This window comes from Petaurus breviceps, unplaced genomic scaffold (assembly GCF_028583685.1).
Source record: "Petaurus breviceps papuanus isolate PSGF00001 unplaced genomic scaffold, PetGlider_PUasm1.0 90667, whole genome shotgun sequence".
Taxonomy (NCBI): domain Eukaryota; kingdom Metazoa; phylum Chordata; class Mammalia; order Diprotodontia; family Petauridae; genus Petaurus; species Petaurus breviceps.
In genome coordinates, this window is record NW_027187302.1 from 299,006 (window position 1) to 321,767 (window position 22,762).

Here is a 22,762-nt window from a genome sequence, read left to right on the forward strand (position 1 = left end):
TATATTCTTCATTTTTTTTTCTCTTTTGGAGGGAGGGGCTGTTTTGATATTTCTTGCTGTGTTGCTGAGTCATTACTTTCTGTACTGCCCACTTTAATTTTCTGGGCAGTCAGTTCTTGACTGATATTTTCCTAAGGTATCAATATCCTCTGATCATTCTTTCTTCCCTGGCTGTTTCATTTTGTATGTCTTATTTTATTTCCTCCAGGGACTCCTTGCATGTGCTCTCTGTCATCAGGGCATTTTTTTCCTTGAGGTTCTTTCTGGACTTATTGTAGGGTCACTACCTCTTTGGGGTTTACCTCCTGGATATTTCTTAAACCAAGATACTTCCTCATGGTAGTCAGAATTTCCTTTGGATTGCTGAGGGGGGTGTTGAGGGAGGGCTGCGCTTGGGTCAAGCTCTGTAACTGAATTGTGTGGGCATGCCAGATTCTGAGTATAGTGGGCCAGAACTAGGCTCCTCCTTCAAGGATCTCTAGGGTTCTATTTGGGGGCTCCCCCTTGTCATATGGTTCTGGGGCCTCTCCCTACAATAGGCTCTCTGCCTGGGCTCCTTCTTCCTTGGTGTTGGACTCAGGGGCAACCTTTTTTATTTTGTCTTTTTGGAGGGGGGAAGGCAGGACAATTGGGGTTAAGTGACTTGCCCAAGGTCACACAGCTAGTAAGTGTTAAGTGTTTGAGGCCAGATTTGAACTCAGATCCTCTTGATTCCAAGGCCAGTGCTCTATTCACTGTGTACCTACTTGCCCCTCAGGGGTAACTTCTGAGCTGTGATCCCAACACAGGCTTCAAGGACAACTGGAATTTGCCAAGTGTCTTTCTTCTGTAGTTTGTCTGGGGCCACTGCTGCCCTGCTGGATCTTGCCTGGAACATCCTGAGGCTATTCTCACAGTTAGAGTAGGATTGCTTTGAGCACTCAGAGGGTCTGTCTCCCTTCAGACCCCTAGGTAAAGGAGTCTAGAGGTGACTCATTGTATTGACTACTTGAAGGATGCATCTCTAGGCCTTAATAGAGTGATGTGTAGGCATCCTAGAACTCTATCATCTTACCATAATCCCCAAGGCTTCCTTGGCAACCACACAGTATTTTCCAGTATTTAAGGTACTCTTTGCCTTCCTTATTTACTCACACATCTCTCTACTGCAAGTTTTTCTTGTCTCTGGCTTTCCTAGGTGCTATCAATAATATTTCTTGGTTCTAGTGGTTTCTGTCACCCACTGCATTCTAACCGTCCCAAGAATAGTAGAACTTCATGTCTGAGGAACACTGTTGTCAACAACTAATAGAGAAGGAGTTAGAGAGAAACCTAAAATGCTAGAACTGAAATGTAAATTCCTTGAAGAAAGGGACCATTTCTTTTCTGCCTCAGTATCTTGACTGATTATCACAATACCTTGCACACACTAATGTTTGTTATGTTGAAACTAAGTGAGAGTGGGGGAATACTGTTTTTAGGAAGGGTAGATCAGATACAGGCTAAGAAGAGGCAGAAGGAAGTGGTAGATATCCAGGAGGGTACCTGCTTCTAGAACAGAGAAAAAACATGCAAGTTAGCTGTGGATAGTCAGGTTGGGAGAAGAAGGGAAATATGGTACATAGCCATGAAAGACTTACTGTAGAAATTGCAAAGATGGTGGAATGAAAAATGCATATTATTCTGAAACATTTTTAAAGCCAGATTTTCACATGCTGAATTTTTTTCAAAATCCAAATTCTAAATTCAAAGACTCTGGGTTTCAGTTTTCTATCTGTGAAATGAGGAGATGAACTAGATGATCTTCAAAGTCTTTTCTAGTCCTAAACACTCTATGATTATATGCTTTTTCTTTGTCTAAATCACTAGAGATAATAGAAAAAAAATGGTATTAGGGTTGAACTAGATGGCCTCTGAAGTTTATTCTTGGGGGGCATCTAGGTGAATAGAGCACCAGCCCTGGAGTCAGGAGAACCTGAGTTCAACTGGCCTCAAACACTTCATACTTACTAGCTGTGTGACCTTGTGAAAGTCACTTAACCCTATTGCCTTACCCCCTCCAAAAAAAAAGAAAGAAAGAATTTCATTCATTCTAGCTCTGAAATCTATGATCCTAGAAATCTAATTATTCATTCCCAAACTATGGGATGTTGGGTCATTATCTTGTCACAAAGTATTTTTTGGTTACACCAGTATGCAGAAAACGAATATAAGCTAATTGGAGCACAGTGTTGTTGTCTTTAATACAACAGAGATAGAATATTTTTATTACCTTGAATGTCATCATTGAACGTACAGTATTTGTTTCGGTACTTCTCTAAGAGACGGAATGCATTCATATTGGCAAAGTCCTCAAACTGAATAAGACAATTCATTCCAAACCTATGGAGATAAAAAAAAAAAAGTAATTTAAAAAGATATGCTAACTCTTAAAATAAACCTTCCAAATAAATCTGCAGAATAAACAAAAAATATTTTCATTTTAAATTAAGAAATTACTTGTCATTAATATTGTAGAACAGCAAAATTTGATTCAGTACCCCAGGACCCAGTGCGCTACATGAAAAAGAATCTGAAAAGAGACCTTAGCACAGATACAGAACAAATATCTGCTAGAGGTGATACAATCTTCAAGGGTTGATTTCAAAGTTTCTCACAGAAAGAAAAATTACAAAAGGAGGGAAAAGATCTTAGCAAATAAGATAAGCAAGGAGGTATTGATAACTATCAAAGCATGTTTCTCATTGCTATAAAAACTATGAGAAAGGGCTTGTTCTGTATCAAAATCACTTTTTTTTTTTAAAAAAAAAGCAATTGGGGTTAAGTAACCTGCTCAAGGTTACACGGCCAGTTATTTCTGGGTGTGGTGCTAAGTATCTGAGCCTGGATTCGATCCCAGGTCATCCCAACTCTGGGGCCGGTGTTCTTACACACTGCACCACCTGGCCGCCCTTAAGCAATTGGGCTTAAGTAACTTGGCTCAAGGTTACACAGCCAGGTGTTTCTGGGTGGGTGCTTAAGTGTCTGAGCCCGGATTTGATCCCAGGTCATCCCAACTCTGGGGCCGATGCTCTTACTCACTGTGCTACCTGGCCACCCCAATCAAAATCACTTTTAATGCAAATGTGACAAAAGATAAGTAGGTTTTATAAATAATCTCTCTTTTTAAAAATTTGATTAGTGCCTTTTAAAATTTCTTTTCTAGATATACTGTACTCTACTCACCCCCTGCTGAAATGAACCCATCCTTGTAACATAAAGTCAAGCAATACCAACAAGAGTAGTTACCCCAAATAACAATATATGCAGCCTTTTTTCTTCAGTTACACAGGTACACACATCATAGTTGCAAATGTATTTATAACAAAGGTAAGGAGTTGAAAAAACAAAAAAGGGGAAAATGGGTAGATTAGATTAATTGTAAAAGAGGGCCATCCTAGAGGAAATGCCGTTACAGGAAAGTTGAAGGTTCAATCCTTAAATTATCTAATGGAGAGGAAAATGTGATACTCCACAGCAGACCACATTTCCAACATACTGGAAAGCAGTAGTGTCAAACTCAAACAGAAACAAAGCTTGTGGGCTGCAAATTAACTTAGAAAACCACAAATTAACATTAACTATTATCTATGTATTTTTATTTTGTAAAAAATTTTCCAATTACATTTTAATCTGACTGGACCAACAGATACAAGTTTGATAGCTCTGCTATAAAAAATATAGCACCAAACTGTTTATTCATTGTTTACTCTAAAAAAGGTTTAGTGGAATAAAATGCTTCATTAAAAGTTCTTGTACTTTTAAGTAGCTCTCACATATCAAAATTTTACAAAGTTCCTAGAATTATATAATAGAGATAACCTTGTTCAACAATTCTGAGTATTAATCCCAGGACCAGTATAAAATATGGAGATATATGCTCTTCAACAGTGTTTGACATGGACATAGAGGAATTACAGCACAGTGTTCAAACTGAAGAGGGATTCCCTATAGATGTTAAGATTCTCTAGATGCTTCTGTTTGTGAAAGACTTTGTGCTGGCTCCATGGTAGAACCTCCTGGATGAAATCTTTAATTATTCTAAAAAATTTTGGTTTAACTATCTATGCAGGAAAAAATAAGTATATGAAGAATTCCTATTTTCTAGACCACGACATGAAATTATATGGCTAACCTCTCTAGAACTCATTTATCAGTCTCTCTCTCTCTCTCTCTCTTACTCTCCCCCCATATATGTACATATAGATATATACAAATATTATCTCATATATATGTGTGTATATATACACATATGTATATGCATGTGTGTATGGACATTTTGGACAATCCAGCACAGAAATGAACCAGAGGAGAAGAGAAGAATGTATTATTATCTAAAGCCTAAAGAAAGGTTGATCTCCTTATTATCAGTATTTTACCAGTGTTGTTGTACAGGTGCAAGTTACAAAATGCCACAATCTTTTAAGAATTAAAAAAGAGACAACAAAAAGATATAAGAGGGGAGATGTTAACAGGCTATAACACATTACAAACAAGGAATTATAAAGGACAATGGGATTTAAAGATATCATCAATGAAATATATGAGCAAAAAATAATATGGGCTGATCATGAGGCAAGAGTAAGTGAAAACCATTCATTTAACTCAGTAACTTAACTGCTACCCTTGTGACATGAGGAGAAAATGAGGAAGGTTGACAAGCACAGTGTAAGATCCCTTAATTGTGACCTTACAGAAGGACATGGACATCATACAAGATGGAAGGGAAGGGAAGAGGAAGGGAACAAATATTATCACTTTTTTTTTTTTTTTTTTTACAAATATCTCATTTAATCCTCACAACAATCCTGTGAGGCAGGTGCTATTACTATTTCCACTTTACAGTTAAGGAAACTGAGGTAGATAGCAGTTAAGTGATTTGCCCAGGTTCACACAGATAGTAACTGTCTTGAGGTCAAATCTGAACTCAAGTCTTCCTGATTCCAGGCCCTGCACTCTATTGACTATCCAGGCCCCAAAGATGAGGCATGACTGGTTCTGTCAAGATCACAAGAAATGGGGAACCTAATAATCTTCCACTGGGAATCTAGAATTCAAATTTATAGCAACCAAAAAGAATTGAGCACACATTCTATTTGACTTTTAAAAAATTTATCAGCATATGTAAGTCATGATTTGTGTTTCTGGAGGGAATATCCATCTAAAGTGATCAAAAATCCTTTTATGTATCTAAACACTGCCAAGTTCAGAAAGTATATGAACATGAATGAGAACATGATAAATATAATTAAAAAAAACTTAAATGAAAAAGATATAGTCAAACCTGATTTCATAAAATGAGCTAGGAGTCTAAAGAACAATTTGAAGATAAAAATTATTGAAATTTCAATGTTGTTACAACATTGTATATACAATACAACAACCATTTTTTCCCATCCAAAGTCAGATCATTTTATCTAAATAAAATAAGAGGAGACTAATCTACTAGATGACTGTATCTTGCCCAGGAGACACTTTTGATTTAGAAATATTTTGGAAAAAATAGCCACTTATTTGCTGTCCTAGGAGACTGTGTGATTGCTAGGGGTACTGAAGGGTTTCCTATCTGGCCTTTAGTAATTTGCTTACCATTTCTTTAAGCAATCTTTCCCACATCCTTAAATATAAGAATAATCCTACTTTGTTTTCTATGCCTTCCTTATAGCAATATCTGTTTCTTCTACCCCCATTGTACGGACAATGGATCAATGAGTTAACTGCTAACTGGACAAGGATTTTTAATACTAAGACACACAAAGGGGTGGCTAGGTGGCACAGTGAATAGAGTACTGGCCCTGGAGTCAGGAGGACCTGAGTCCAAATCCAGACTCAGACAGTTAACACTTACTAGCTGTGGGACCTTGGGCAAGTCACTTAACCCCAATTGCCCTGCCTTCCCCCCTCCAAAAAAAAGCAAAAAAAAAAATAGTAAGACAGAAATTATGACGAAAATGAACATATTTCATTTGGGCAGACCTTGGTCTTACACATGGGTGACATGATAAACAAAAATACACATAAACACAAATGTATATATGCATATAAACACACATGCACATACACATATACATCTATACACAAGCATGTATATATGTATATTTCCATCACAAACATACATATACTCACATTTATAAACACGTTTAATTATTGTGAATTTTTGTCACTGTAGAAATTATGATTTCGTAGAAACATTAAAATTAATAGAAAGTAATTTCTAGCTGTAATTATAAACTCCAATAGAATTATGCAGAGGCAGCTAGGCAGCACAATGGAAAGAGGTGCTGGGCCTGGAGTCAGAAAGACCTGAGTTCACATTTGGCCTCAGCCACTTACTAGGTGTATAACCTTAAGCAAATCACTCAACCACTACCTGCCTCAGTTTCCTCAACTGTAAAATGGGGCTAAGAACAGAACCTACCTATCAGGGTTGTTGGGAGGATTAAATGAAATAACAAATTTAAAAAGAGTTAAGTAAAGTGTCTGGCGTGTATCAGGTATTCAATAAATTGCTCCCTTCCGTTTGTTTTTTTTTGCTTTTCATAGGGGCAATTGGGGTTAAGTGATTTGTCCAAGGTCACACAGCTAGTACATGTCAAGTATCTGAGGCTGGATTTGAACTCAGGTCCTCCTTACTCCAGGGCCGGCACTCCATTCATTGGTGACAATTTTAAAAATGCAGATGTACTTATAAGGATTATGTCAATTATTTATATTAGCAAGCCATAATTACGCCTAAGACTTTAAAAAATCTGTAATTCATAATCTGAGAAATCCCAGCAAACCTTAGAAAATGGGAGTTAATAAGAAGTATTAAAATAGTGCAAATTTGTTTAATGTTAACATTTATTTTGGAATTAATGAAGGTTAAGAAGATATTTGAACTACTTAGCTTAAGCCTTAGGTCTAATATGAAATGGAATAGTTCATTCTTTCCTTAATTGTTTTTGTTTTATATCCTCTATTAAATTTTATCACCTTTCTTAATACTGTTCACTTGAATTCTCCCTTTAATTCTTAACACCTTATAAGCAATTAATCTTACAGACTCCAATATACTTTTGACAGGGTATCCATTATAATTCATAAGTCTGAGCAAACCAGACTAAAGTTAAACGAAAAACCTGACAAAATAGAACCGATATAACGATGACATTTTAATAACAGTTGACACCACCACCATGCATGATAGCCAAAACCAAGTACTATATTTTCATACTGGTATTCAGGTCACTTGAAAAATGCTTTAACTTTTTTAAAAAATAGTATCAGTAGCCAAATTCTATACAATAAAATTAAACAAACACTATGGAATGTTTATCTTTTATAACATTCCATATTTTGGCTAGTGTAGACGTGATCTATTAATTTAGAAAATAGCTTACAACACTGCTAGGATATATTTCTGGAATTTTCCAATTGATACTAAAATAATTTTTAGTAATTATCTCTACTGAATTATTGAACAATATAATACCACTGATGAAAATATATTGGGACAAGTTATGGGAACAGAGTGGCATGTTAGAACTTAAGAAGCCTGGATCCCCCCAAAACACCCCGTAGAGCAGTAAAAATGTAAGAGGTGAGAATTAAAAAGAAAATCAAAAATAGCTAACATCTATTTAGTGTTTACCATATAATTGTAGTGGTGCAGGGGTATAGCACACCAGGCCCGGAGTCAGGAAGACCTGAGTTCAAATCTGACCTCAGACACTTACTAGCTGTGTGACCCTGGGCAATTCACTTAACCCTGTTTGCCTCAGTTTTCTCATCTGTAAAATGAGCTGGAATAGGAAATGGCAAACCACTCCAGTGTCTTTGCCAAGAAAACCCCAAATGGGGTCACAAGAGTAGGGCATAACAGAAATGACTGAACAACAATAGTAACTTCAACAAATGTAACAGGCACTTTGTGGTTATTATCTCATTTGTTTTTCACTACAACCCTAGGAAGTAAGTGCCTATATTGTTCCCATTTTACAGTTGAGAAAACTGAAGCAAAGAGAGATCAAGTGATTTGTATACAGCCAGTAAACGTCTGAGACCATACATAAACTCAGGTCTTCCTGACTCCAGGCCAGGAGTTCCATTTACTGTGCCACCTAGCTGTCCAGAAACCTGTAGAAACTCTATACAGTGCCAATCTAGGGAAGGCTGAAAGCAAAATGTGAAATAATGCAGACTCAGAGCAGGAGACAGGGCCAGATCGCTGCCCAGGCAGTCAGTGAAGCAGAGTACCCAAGGAGCATCTCTCAAGGAACAGCAGTGCCAGATTAGCACCTTGCTAGCCCACAGTCAAAGCTACAGCAAAAGTCACAGTAGGAGGAAGGGCCATTGGAGCATGTGGGAAGCAAAGACTGTGGGGTCTAGCAGGAAGCCTGCTACCAGTAGAAACAATGCCTTATTGGGGCATGTCAAATGCTCAGTAATGGATGGGGTTAACTCCTGGACTGGGACAGTAAAGCAGAAGGAGAAAATGAAGGGACCAGAGCCAAAACCCGAATCAAGCAACCAGGGTACTGAGACAAAAAACACGAATTCATACAAAAGACAATGCCTACTCTTAGCTACTGCATCTCAGACACTAGCAGAGTCTGCCCATGCCATCAAAGCAAAGAGGATGGAGTGGAGACAGACCCAAGCACAAAGCCCCAATTTAGAAACTGAGCCTTGGAAACAAGACTACACAGAAAAGATTGCTGAACACAATGAAAAAAATACTATGAACTTGAAAGAAATCTAAAACGTCAACCAAGAAAAAGAGAGTAACTTCACAAGTCCAAGTAGAGCTTTGGTGGAAAGGATGTCCTGGCTATAATAACAAGAATTTTCAAATAAAAAGTAAAGCAAGAGGTACAAAATATAGAGTTGAATGAAATGATATCCAAGGAAGGAAAATGACAAGGAATATTAATAATTCATAACAGAAGGTGGTAAATCTTACCCAAGAATTGAACTCCCTGAAAATTGGGAATTTTGACCGCAAAAGCTTCGACTCCAAAAGACAAGAAGGAATGTTAAAGCAAAATCAGAGCACTGAAAAAACTGAAGCATTTAAAATGTAAAGTATTATGAAAAAAAATAGATTATGAAAACAGGTCAAGGAGAGATAATCAAAGAATCATTGGGCCACCTGAAGTTCATGACCAAAAAATAATCCTGGATACCATATTTCAAGAAATCATAAACAAAAGCTACCCAGAACCAGAGGGCAAAATGAAAAAAAAAATAAAAAGAATTCACCAATTAACTTCTAAAAGAATGAAATTCCCTGGGAATATCAAATCCAGAGCTTCCTGGTCAAAGAATCATGGAACTACTAGTCACGACTCCTCAGGATTTAGCAGCTACCACTATAAAGGAGAGAGGAACCTGTAATATGAGATTCTAGGGGTTGGCAAACTACTTTACTTATATTAGGTACATTTTTTTTTTAATAAAGCAAAAATGTAAAAACTATTCTTAGCTTGTTGGGTTGTATAAAAACAGAGAGTGGGCTGTATTTGACCCCCAAGCTGTAGTTTGCCACCCCGTATAACACTCCCAAAGGCAAAAGATAAAGGTTTCCAACCAAGAATAAACCTATTTGACAAAACTGAGTATAATCTTTTGGGAGAAAAAAGCGGATCTTTAATGAAAGATAACTTTCAAGAGTTTCTGAGAAAAAGGCTGTTGAGTATAAACTCAAATGTAAATGCAGGAGTTCCAATAAACAGAGAAAAGTAAATATATCTGATCACATGTAAAGGACTATATGTTTTGATGAACTGTTTACATTCTAAATGGGGGAGAAAGGTCCTCTCAAAACCCTAATATGTTCAAGGGTCACAAAGAAAGTTAAACAAGACAGAGAGGGTACTTGACTAATGGTTTTAGTAAAAGAAAAATTAGAAGTAAAAGGGAATATATTGAGGAGAAAAGAGAACTTCCTATCTCATATCAATACATGAGATTAAGAATCTCCAAACAGAGAATATTGTAGTGGTTAAGGAGAGTGGGAATCCTATCAACTCATTTTCCTCTTAACTATATACACATTTCACTTACATATACACACTTACATAATATGAGCTGGTGTAAAAATGCCTTAAATCATACAGAATGGGGATAGGGAGAGTAAGGGAGAGCACTCATAAGCAAAACAAACTTGAATATTAAAAAGTGGAATATGAAGGAGTTTTAAAGGAAAGAAAGGTTAAAAACCTGTGACCCAAGGTGGAGCAAAGCACAGGCTTTTAATCTTATATTATTAAACTCCTCTTTAGCAATCTTCTTCGCAAAGAAGGGGAAGGGAAAGTTAAAGATTGGAAAAATTAGAAGAAGATGTGATGGAAGAGAATACACAATTCACAGTCATAACCATGGAAGTAAATAAGATGAAGTCATCCAGAAAATGGAACAAGATAGCAGCAAAGAATGGAAAGCAGAATTCAATAAGGGGACATGCTTTTTCATAACCTACATTTAAAAAAAAACCACATTTGAACAAAGTACAATTGAGTCTTTCAAAGTGATTTCTTCACAATGAGCAAAAGAAAATCCTAATGAAAAAATCAGTACAATTTTTCTAGCACAGTGGATTTAATGTGAGTGAAGCGTCCATTTAGGGACATGATGTAGATGGAATTAGGCAGAAATGTCTTACAGTATATAAACCTGAGAGGGATCCCAGAAACCATCTAGCTTATGCTACCAACCTTACACATGAGGAAACTGAGGCCTAAAGAGGCCTGCCTAAGGTCAAACAGTTATCAAGTAGCAGAGAAAGGATATAAAGTTTCAAATCAATCTTTTACTCTTACATCTATAATACAAAAATCCCCTCTATCTAAAACTCAAAAGCTTATTTCTTTTAAGTATAGTTTAATTATGCAGGCAATAAAATATACTTACATATTTTAGAAATATTTTGGCTAAGAACTGAACACAAAATTAATTTAATCAAAATGCCCAACTTTCTCAGCATAGTAGAGTTGTTACTAGGGAAAAAGAAACATATTAAAGGCACTAACTTTTAAACTTAACACTGTAAAATGAATTTGTAATGTTTCTAAATGTTTATCTCAGTCCTAAGATTAAGTTCAACACAAAAGTCTGTCTACATAATTAGAGTCTGAACACTGGTATCCATTACAGAAAAGCTGATGGATGCAATTGCAACTTAAGGGTTATCTGGAATAAGAGATAAGCACTGCATTAGAAACTGCTGTTTCTGTTTAAGTAACATGTCATGATGGTTGCAACTTGAACGGTGATCTAGATGGAGAAGAGATAAATACTGCATTTGAAAGTATTGTTTTTGTTTAGATAACATGTCATTGAGAACAGAAAGATTACCTCTGGGACAGAAGGATTTTCATTCAAATCTTGCCTCATACATACTGGTTATGTGTCCCAGGGCTAGTTCTAGAATTTATCAGTGCCTAGGGAACTTTTTTTTCTAAGATGTCACATTGCTAAACTGATACCCAGATACACTGTTAGGAGTTTCCTTACTGAGAAATCACAGATCTGATCCATTCTTCCCCAACTTTTAAAAACAAAACAAACAAAAAAAACCCTACCTTTTTTGTTATAAAATATAAGTTATTGGGGTGGCTAGGTGGTGCAGTGAATAGAGCACTGGTCCTGGAGTCTGGAAGACCTGAGTTCAAATCTAGCCTCAGAGTTTGACACATTAGCTTTGTGACTTTGGGGAACTCACTTAACCCCAACTGCCCTCCAAAAAGCAAAAAAAATTTTTTTTTAAATTTCTGTACAGTGAACTTTTAAAATTATTTTTTTTTAGTCCTAACATGACCAAACATTATGAAAAATAAAAATCTTGACTTATTTATGTTTATAGTCATTATCATTTTGTGCATGTTATATTTGAAACCAGCCTTTTACATACACAAATAGCATAATTGGAAAATTAAAGCATGGCCTATGGCAACATACAGCTGTACTTTCTAACAATTCTTACTGTATGAAGAACAGATGGAAATATCCCAACTTGGAGTATTGATGGCTTTCACCTTGACTATTTAAAAAAAAGTCTAGGACCTAATAATTTATTGCACATTTAAAGTAGAATGTTTGCAAAGGAAATTTTTATAGGGTATTTTTATCCCAAAATAGTACTAAATAGCAACTAAATCCAGTAAAACATATTGTTTTGTGATTTCATTTACATTTCTGAAAATTTTAATTGGCTCTAGAGGAGGGGTTCTTTACTCTGCTTGCATCATGGACCCCTCTGGCAGCCTGGTTAATGCCTATGGACCCTCTTTTCAGAATAAAGTTTTTAAACACATAAAAGAAAATACATGGAATTACAAAAGAAATCAACTATAGTGAAATAGTTATGTATATTTTTAAAGTTCACAGATTTCAGGGTAAGAACCCCTGTTCTGAGATTTTGTTAACAGTGACTTTACTCAAATGAATTGTCAAGAGCTAGCTATATGATTTGTTGGAAAAAAGGCCAGAAGCTGTTGGGGCTTTGATAGAAGTAAAACTTAAAGGCTTCCTGAAATACATATTTTTAAAAATCTGGATAAGTCATTCTATGATTATTCTGAAATGATCACTATGACTAAAAACATCTAATTTCTGGACTGGGGCACATTTGAGAAATAAATTATAAGGATTCTTTTTTAAAAGGCTGAGGGTGAAGTCAATCTGTGCTGACAAAGAGCATAAAAATTACTTATAGTTAAATAAGTAACAAGTTATACATTTTTAGCTCCTTAGAAAAGACTAGAAATTTAAATCACAATTCTTGAATTTTTTAAAACTGTTTTAATTTCTCACTGAATTACTGCATCATTCTTAAGTATTTTTCCAGATATTCCCTAGTGATCTTTAATGTGTTATGGTACATTTTGACATGGAGCTCTGTATTAATGTTATACAGTGAACTGCTTGCTGTCTGGCTGTAGAACCATTTACTATATATGCCTTTACTGGAATAAAGCTGTAAAGCTGAAAAAAAAAACCCTCATAATTTTTGTAGTAATGTTAAAATCCAATGGTTTCAAATAAACAGAAAGAATAAGATACACATAGCTCATCTTGACTCTCTTCATGTAGATAAAATTGGTATTCTGCTGGTATTTCAGTTTTTAAAATGTGTTTTTTTTTTTAAGTAATTACCTATTTACTAAACTAACATGCTCAGTGGAAAGGAATACTGGTTTGGGAGTCAGTGGACCAGGATTCAAAACTGCCACTTTCTATGTGACCTTAGGCAAATCACAATCTTTCCAACCTCAGCTTCCTCATCTATAAAATGAAAAGGTTAGATCAGACGATTTCTGAGGTCTCCTCCAATTGTTAGCCTATGATGCCATTATCTCTCTGTTCACAAAGAAGCTTCACTTACTGATGTTTTCTACAAACCATACTTCATTCAGATTCCAAAGGATTTCAAAATACAATATCATATGCAAAGAAATCACATTATCATGATTAGGATTTAATTAGGAGTAGCTCCACATAGAATTTTCAAGTAATTGTGAAATGTAAACATGCTGAGTGGGTAATTTCTGTGTAGGTTAGCAGAACTGAATTCTCTACATCTGACTGAAAATTTTCATCTCTTGACTAAAAAAAAATGAGAGTAGCTTTAATTCCCAATATTTGCCTGTGTTTTACAATTTTTTTCACATAGATTTTGTTTCAGGATTCAGAGCATGATCACTGGATTATGATTCAAACAAACTACTTTCTTAAGTCATTGCCAACAATACAAATGCTACCATTATTTTTACTGAAATAAAACCAATAGTATGCATAATAAACATTATTAATTAAAGGAATGACTATATTAAAGTGACCACATATATTTATTCTTTTCATATACTCAACTTTTTTATCTATTTCCTAAAGCCTCTGACTTACCCACTCTTCTATTCTCTTTGTCTTATTTCTTCTGTGAAATCACACCTAAAAGTCTCTTAATTATTTCCTTAAAACTTTCATACAGAATTAAATTTATTTAAGGGGGAATGACTGGCCAATAGAAAATAATCAGTAAGTAAGAAGCAGGCAGAGAATACTGCTTATGCAGTATAAAGTAAACAACCCTATTGTAGAATTGTTTCATGTGAAATACAAATTTGGTTAGTCTTGATAATAATGAAATGAACAACATAGCCATACTGCAAGAAAACCAAGAGGATTTAGACCTTGCAACTAAAATATATATCAATATAAACATCAACTTAATATACATAATAGTTCTACAAATATTGAAAACTTGTTTTTATTTGTCAATAATTTACAAATGTTTTATGGGCTATTTTTCTTTTTCTGGAAATTGGAAGATGATTTGGGCAAATGTATATTTCTTTAATTTGTTATTAAATGTAAGAAAAAAATGTAATTTGAGTTGAAAAAATAAACCACTACTATTATGTTAAACATTTTAAAAATGATTTATACATGTTAGGGTCTCCCCCCCCTATTTACATCACCTTCTAAAAGGGGGTAGAAAGGACACTTTATTGTATGAATTTTATAAAAATTTAAAAGATCTCATTTAAGTTTGTGAGACAATGTACATTTCAAAAAACCCAAAGAGAGTTGGTAAGCAGATATATAGGATGGGGCCAAACGAAACATTTTATTTATTATTGCTGCTAAACCTGTGTAAGATTTCTTATTTTCTTTAAGGAATCATACTTCAGGTTGTACCAAAAACAACCACCACCACCACTATGATTGTTCAGTCTTATAAGAGAATGTTGCTTTATCCTTATAAAGCAAATATCTAGAAAATAATGAAATATTTAATTGAGGAAAGGGTGGGTAATGGTGAGAACACAAATGCATCTTAGTGGTGCTAAAATCACTTGTCTTAGGGGGCACTTATTTTACAACAAATACTTTACAAGCTTATTTAAGAGTACAGTTTGTAAAAATACAGATATCTATTAGTAGAATTTCTCACATAATGGAGATGAATGTTCAACAATGAAAGAAACAATAAATTACAAAGTTCATTGCTGTTAAGAGAGAATTGTCAGGTTTAGCCCCACAATGCTGACCACAGAAATATTCCTGAGACTAAGCCTCTATACCAAGCTTCCAGCCATAGTAGCCCATTGTTGCTCGCTATTTCCCCACTAAAGAAGTGCAATAAAGTTAGATTAACTCCAGTGGCTGCCAAACATTTAGCTACCCACAGTGTCAATGACAGGTGGTTGTGCCTGAAGAAAAGGCAATCCATTAATATAAAGGGTAAAGAATGTCATTATCTCTACATATCACAAGCAGGTTTAACAAAACCTTATGGTAACACTCGCTTAGGAAAAAATGGACATGAGAGAAGTGAGTGAAAGAACAAGGATAAATTACAGGGAAAAAGGAGAGAGAAAATGATAGAAGAAAGAGGTATACTTGGAACAGAATGGTAGCACGCTGCCAGAAACTGTCACACTTGCTCTCACTGTCAGTGGGTTGCCGGCCCACGATGTAATAGAATCCTCAAGGTTTCTAGAAGGACTAAAAATTGAGTTAATTGATACTAATGTCTTCACATAACACTCATATTCTATTCCTCCACCAAACAGAACCTTTCCTTGTTGTCACTGTTATTGTTAATACAGTAACAAAAAAAGGGTGTAGAGGATGGGCAAAGAAGTTAAGGGAGAGAGAATGTGCACATTATCAAAACAGATAGAAATTTTCTACTCTTTGTTTATGTAATGCTACTACATCATTCAAGAAGACTCTTTAGTTACATCAACTTAATATATCCTAAAAATTAAAGTGCTAAGTGGTTAAATAAAAGCAACAGCCTTAGTCAATAAACTCAGAAACTATGTGGTGACAACTAAGAATCTCTCATTTACATGTGTACTTGTGATGGATCCTTCCTCTCCTTTTTTGGTTTCTAAGTAGATTTTTAAAAAAAGATTTTAAAACATATTTTTCAGGATTTGCTTTCATACTTTTCATACCCTCTGTGTTATATATTATTAGTTTAACAGTGCTAAAAGATATGTTATTAAGTTCAGAGGAAACAAGGCTTTGTGGTTCAAGCAAGTGAAGCACAATCAAGGCCTTCTAAATTATATTGCAGTATCTACTAATTGCTTGGCTATGTGGCTTTATGCCTGTCATAATCTCTCAGTGGTTGGGATAAAATTCCCACCGGAGGGTGTTTAGGACACAATGTGGTTCAGTTGTAAATTTATAATGTTTTCTTAGTGAGATCTGGAGACATATATAGGTGCTAAATGGTGCATGCAATGTGCTTTCATTTATAATATTTTATTTTATATGTCCTTGTGGAGAAGATATTTTTTTCTTTTTAATTCTCTCCCGTCTGATGGTTTCCTTTTGCTAGAAACTTAAAAGAGTAAAGAAAGGTGTCCTGCAAATCTTTTATATCCATCTTGTATACTGGAAGTAGAGAAAGAAAGGTAAAGGAAATTTCATTCCCTCCTAGTGTCATGTCATCTGCAAATCTGATAAATATCTCATCTAGTCCTTTACTGGAATTAGTAATATTTTTATACAGCATATGGCCAAGGACAGATTCCTTGGAATTCCACTAGAAATCTCCCTCCAAATTGATACTGACTAATGCATTACTACTCTCTGAATAGAGTTATTCTATCAGCTTTGAATTTATATTACCAAATTATCATCTAGCCTGCATCTTCATCCATAAGGACAAATATTTTGTTAAAATCTAGAGAAACTATACTCCATACCTTTTCTCTTCTACTAGATTAATAACTTAGTTTCTAAAAAATGAAGTTAATCACAAGTTCCTTGGGATAAACTCCTATCTTTCTTAGGCTCATTCCATATGGCTCCTACTCTGAAATAATTTCTATAAAGCAGAGGTTTTAAACACATGGATGTAACACTTCTGAATGTGGCTTGAACCAGATCAAGATGTAAGTAAGAGGGGTGGCTAGGTGGCACAGTGAATAGAGAACCGGCCCTGGAGTCAGGAGTACTTGAGTTCAAATCCGGCCTCAGACACTTAACACAAAAACTAGCCGTGTGGCCTTGGGCAAGTCACTTAACCCCAATTGCCCCCCAAAAAGCAAAAAAAAAAAAAAGATGTAATTAAGAAATACTGAACAAAATAAATAAAATGTAATAGAACTGACAATGGTAATATGTGGCTTTCTATGTAAATATGCAGCCTGCAGAGATTCCTATATGCAATTTGGAGGCCTCTAAACTCTTTCTGCATTTGCCAACACCAGTGTATAGCAGCACTCATAAAGTAATGTAAAGACACTGAACACATCTGCACAGTTACTGATTATGCTTAGTCCTGGCAAAAAGCTATAGAGATTAGCATATAGTATTAGCACAGCCTGATTCCAGCTTAACATTTGTATATAGGATAATATATTCATTAAACCATGTTCCATGCTCCTATCATTCCTTTGACTTAGAAGTTACTCCTGTCCTCCTCTCTAAATGTCACTGAATTATTTTTTAGCTCTAGATGTACTGCCTTAGTTTTATGGCTTGTTTGGTTTTCTTGCTATCATTACACAGTTATTAAATGAGCAAACAACTGATAGACTAGTGCCTGCCCTTTGGGTTCACTTCTACTTACTACTGCCCTTATCTCTTGGTAGTAGCTATCATTCTGAATCATTATTTTTTAAAAACATTTCTCCTTTTTCTAGACTAATCCATTTCCCAGAGAGTTAGTCACCAGTTCTTAGAACACAGTCACATCTCCTCCCAAGGAAAGATTAGGGAGGGATGGAAGAAAAGTCTTTACTTTTAGCCACCATGCACATCAATAGACTTTATGTCACTGAACCAAATCAGATTTTTGTCTAGGCCTACATCAATGCACTACTTTAATTCATTAGTCAACATGAGGTGCTTATATTTTTTTAGAATAAAAATGCTGGGAGAACAAAAACTATTTCCATTTTTTTGTCTTTGTATTCCAAACACTTAGCACAGTGCCTACCACATAGAAACTTAATAAATATTTAATGAATTGAATTAAATGTTCCTGATTTTTACCACCAATCAAAGTCAAGTTTATCGGCCCAGAGTTTCCAGTCTGTCTGTCTGTCTGTCTGTCTATCTATCTATCTATCTATCTATCTATCTATCTATCTATCTATCTATCTATCTATCTATCTATCTATCTATCTACCCTCCCTTTCTAAGAATGACTCATTCACCTCTGGTTTTGTTTCTTTTCTTTTTTTGGAGGGCAATTGGGCTTAAGTGACTTGCTCATGGTCACATGGCTAGTTTTTGTGTTAAGTGTCTGAGGCCGCATTTGAACTCAGGTCCTCCTGATTCCAGGGCCGGTGCTCTATTCACTGCGCCACCTAGCTGCCCCACTGGTCTTTTTTCTATTCCTTTTCTTTGCCTTTTTTTTTTTTTTGTAGGGGGGAAGGCAGGGCAATTGGGGTTAAGTGACTTGCCCAAGGTCCCATGGCTAGTAAGTATTAAGTGTTTGAGGCCGAATTTGAACTCAGGTCTTCCTGACTCCAGGGTCGATGCTCTATTCACTGAGCCACCTAGCCACTCCTGTTTCTATTCCTTTACCAACTTCTGAGAGTCCTTGCTCCTATTCTTGTCATCTCCCTCTTTCTGGCATCTTCAACTTCTATTTCTTCTCTGTTTTTTTCTTCTCTAATCAGGTCTCCTCTATCTTGAAAAGAACACAGCTTTGTTCACCTTAGACCTTAGATCTTATTTCTTCCTATTTACTTCTATTAAGTGATCTGTTTTCATCTTACTTTATTTTTTCATCACTCTATTTGATTCTTAGCCCCCCCCATTTGTCTTTTATTCTTATGCTTTATTGAAATTGTACTTTTCATTTGCAGATCCTATACTTGATTGCATGTTGCCATGGCAGGGGGGTGGAGGAGAAGAAGGGGGAGAAAATCTGAAACTCAAGGGATTGTGGAACTGAATCTTGTAAATTAAAAGTAAACAAACAAATTAAGACAAAAAATTTTTTAAAAGAGAGACAAAAATTGTACTTCTAAACATAAGAGATATCTTTTTATATAAATCAGGTGGTCCTTTCTCAGTTTCTAACACTTCAGGAACTTTTTCCTAAACTACATTTGTCTTCTCATAATGCCATTCCTGACTTATATACAGAATCTTGCAATTGGATTTAGTTTAGCCCCTACCAGATTCAAACTTAGGTGGGCTTTTGTAAGATTAAACTATGCTGGTTTTACATTTATCTAATACTTTTATAAAAAAAAAATATCTCTTTTGCTACCTCTTCCTCCACACAAGTCTGATCTCTAAGGTTCAACCTTAAGCCCTTTTATGCTTCTCTCTCTGCACTTTGTCCTTAGGGAAATTAATTTACTCAAATGACTTCATTTGACATATCTACAGTAATGAGGTCCAAATCTATATTAAATATATTGCAAAGTAGAGATATGAAGTTCTAAGAAGAGAGTAAAAAAAAAGTCTTAAGGAAAATTATTTTCTCCCACTCCCTTGAAAAATATTTAAATATTATTTTTGGAAAAGATAAGTAAAATGTTCTTTTTGGATAAATTTCTTTAGGATGATGGTGATATTCAATTTTTTTCTTCCCTAAAAATGATGCACTTCTCTGTCAATGCTACTTCCTGTATACTTAATCATTAACTTTCTTCTGTTAGTTTGCATGTTATATTTCCATTTGGACTACAAATGCCAAGTACGTTATAATCTTTTACTTTAAAATCCTTTCTATTCTCTACAGAGTTTAGACTAGGGGTGGGGAACCTGTCAAAGAAGATATCCTTTTATTAAGGGGATTTGTTCTGTGAAGTTTGGATTCAGTCAAAGGGCCACACTTGAGCTCCCAGAAAACCACATGTGGCCTTGGGGTCACATCCCTGATTTAGACCACTGCTGGGTATATATTCAATAAGTACTTGTTGAATTTATCAACATATAGATCAGAAAGAAGACAAATTTTTTGATGTTAACAAAAAAAGTTAAAAGTGGAGAAAGTCATTTGTTATGTAAATGGGATTCTAAAAGGATCAAAATTGACAGTACTGAAATTATTCAAAAGGCTGCAAGTTTCTGAAGGTAGTTTTTAGTGTACCAAAAATATTTTTAGCAATGGCAGTATAATGGCAATACAAGGAGAGTTTCCTATTGAATGAGACAATGCTTATTTTTAAAATGAGAATATTAATTTTAAAACACAAATAGCAAGCTTTTGGCATAAGAACTCACTATCTGACAAAAACTACTGGAAAAACTATAGTTGTTTGGCAAAAACTGGGTACAGAACAACATTTCACAACATATACCAAGAAAAAGTCAAAATGCGTACATGAATTAGAAATAAAAGGTGATCCCATAAGCAAATCAGGGAAGCACAGAATAGTTTACCTGTTATGTAAAACCTATATTGGACTTTATGCCACCATGAAAGGAGGGTGGGGGAGAAAATTTGGAACTCAAAAACTTGTGGAACTGAATGTTGTAAACTAAAAGTAAATAAATTTTTAAAAATAGTTTGCCCGTCAAGTCAAACAAGAGATAGTGAGCATTATAAGATGTAAAATGGATAACTTTGATTACATTAAATTAAAAAGTTTTTGCACAAACAAAACCAATTCAGTCAATATTAGAAGGAAAGAAGGAAACGGGAAAATTTTTTTTTTACAAGTTTCTCTGATGAAAGCCGTATTTCCCAAATATATAGAGAATAGAGTCAAATTTTGTAAGAATACAAGTATATCTCTAATTGATAAATGATCAAAGGATATGAACAGGCAGTTTTCAGATAAGTCATATAGAAAAAATGCTCTAAATCATTATTGCTTAGAGAAATGCAAATTAAAACAACTCTATAGTAATGAGTCCCAAATCTATATTAAACATATTGCAAAGTAGAGATATGAAGTTGTAAGAAAATAGTAAAAAAAAATCTTAGGAAAAATTATTTCCTCCCACTCCCTTGAAAAATGTTTAAATATTATTTTTGGAAAGATAAGTAAAATGTTATTTTAGGATAAAAGCTCTTTCAGATGACACTGACATTCATTAAAAAAAACCCAAACATTTATTTTTCGTTTACAACATTCAGTTCCACAAACTTTTGAGTTTTAAATTTTCTCCCCAATTTTCTCCCTCTCTCTTCCCTCCCACTTCCCCAAGACAGTGTGCAATCTGATATAGTCTCTACATATACATTCACATTAAACATATTTTCACATTAGTCATGTTGCAAACTACCTGTTCATACACTTTGACACTTAGCAATTGGGGAGATATTCATTTTTTGAAAAGCCAATTTTCAGAGGAAGAAATTAAAACTATAGTCATATGAAAAAAATGCTCTAAATCACTGATTAGAGAAATGCAAATTTAAACAACTCTACAGTAATGAATGCCAAATGTATATATATTTTTCCAAATCTATATTAAACACGTTGCAAAGTAGTACCACCTCACACCTCACAGATTGGCTAATTACAGAAAAAAAAAATAACAAATGTTGGAGGACACGTGGAAAAATTGGGACACCAATATACTCTTCGTGAAACTGGGAACTGATCCAACCATTCCGGAGAGCAATTTGGAACTATGACCAAAGGGCTATTAAATTGTGTATACCCTTTGACATGCACATGTATAATCTATACCTAATTGCTTGCCAGCTCAGGGAGGGTGGAGTGCAAGGAGGGAAGAACAGAATTTTGAATTCAAAATTAAAAAAAAATTAAAAATTGTTTTTACATACAATTTGGAAAATATATAAATATTCTCATTAAAAACATAATGAAATAGTCATAGTTCTTTAACCACACCTCATAATTAAACAGTGAATTAAGAGGTGTAACTAAGATTTATTGTCAACTTCTGTAAAGTATATTTAGTCCTAGACTATAAATAGATGTGGATTAATACTTGAAATACAAAAAGGTTCATCCTTCTGCATCCATAGAAGTGGAGTTTAATTTACATATAAATCTAACATAAGTCAGAAATTTGCCTTAATCTCAGTGACACAGTAGTCCAAAACAAAAGGCCTATATTAAAATGTAAGCTCTAAACATATCACCTCCCCCCTCCCCAAGGTGAGACCAAGGCTATTAATATTTCCCGAAACAATGGCTGCTATTACTGAGTAACTTTTATTGTAATGTTGCCAACATCAAAACAGCAATTAGTAAAATACTGTGTTACCTCTAAATACTAAATATTTGTTCCATGTAGGTTTGGGGTGCCCTAACATATTACCCCAGTTTTGAAACAAAATGATGCTTTTCTGAGCCAAACAGCCATATATGGTATAGTATATAATTGCTTTGACTTGAATTGCTAATATTTTCTTTTCCTAAAAGTAGCTAAAAAAATCATAGCCAACTCAATGTTTTTGCCAACGGATGCTTTCTTTTGGCCAGTGCTCCATTATTTTGGAGAAAAGTTTGGAATATAGTATATTTAAACCCTTGTAGTTTTAAGAATGGTTTTAATTCTTTTTGTACTTAGCCATTTTTAAATGTTCTGCTGTTTTCTTAATTAACAATTATACTTCAATGTACACATCCAAAATTTAACTTTGTCTCTGTGAAATTAACAATTTTTTAGAGATAGGGCAGACAGAGATTTCTTTATAGTGGGAGTGTGATATGTATGATTTAAGAAAGTCTGTAGTATTTATACTTTTTTCTGGGAAAAAAAAATTTTCAATTCTGAATTGGGAATCCTATTTCTGGTGCCACCAAGTGACTTTGACTAAAAAAATAATGCTAAGGCCCCATCTTTACAAAAC

At 34.7% G+C, this 22,762-nt stretch overlaps 1 protein-coding gene across 1 annotated transcript in view; it reads right to left on the reverse strand.

Annotated features, from left to right (window-relative positions):
- ME1 (malic enzyme 1) overlaps positions 1-22,762 on the reverse strand; it is a 286,728-nt gene that overhangs the window by 54,248 nt on the left and 209,718 nt on the right. The window contains 1 exon segment of the mRNA XM_069065073.1: positions 2,252-2,361. Within this exon segment, the coding sequence (XP_068921174.1) occupies positions 2,252-2,361 (110 nt within the window).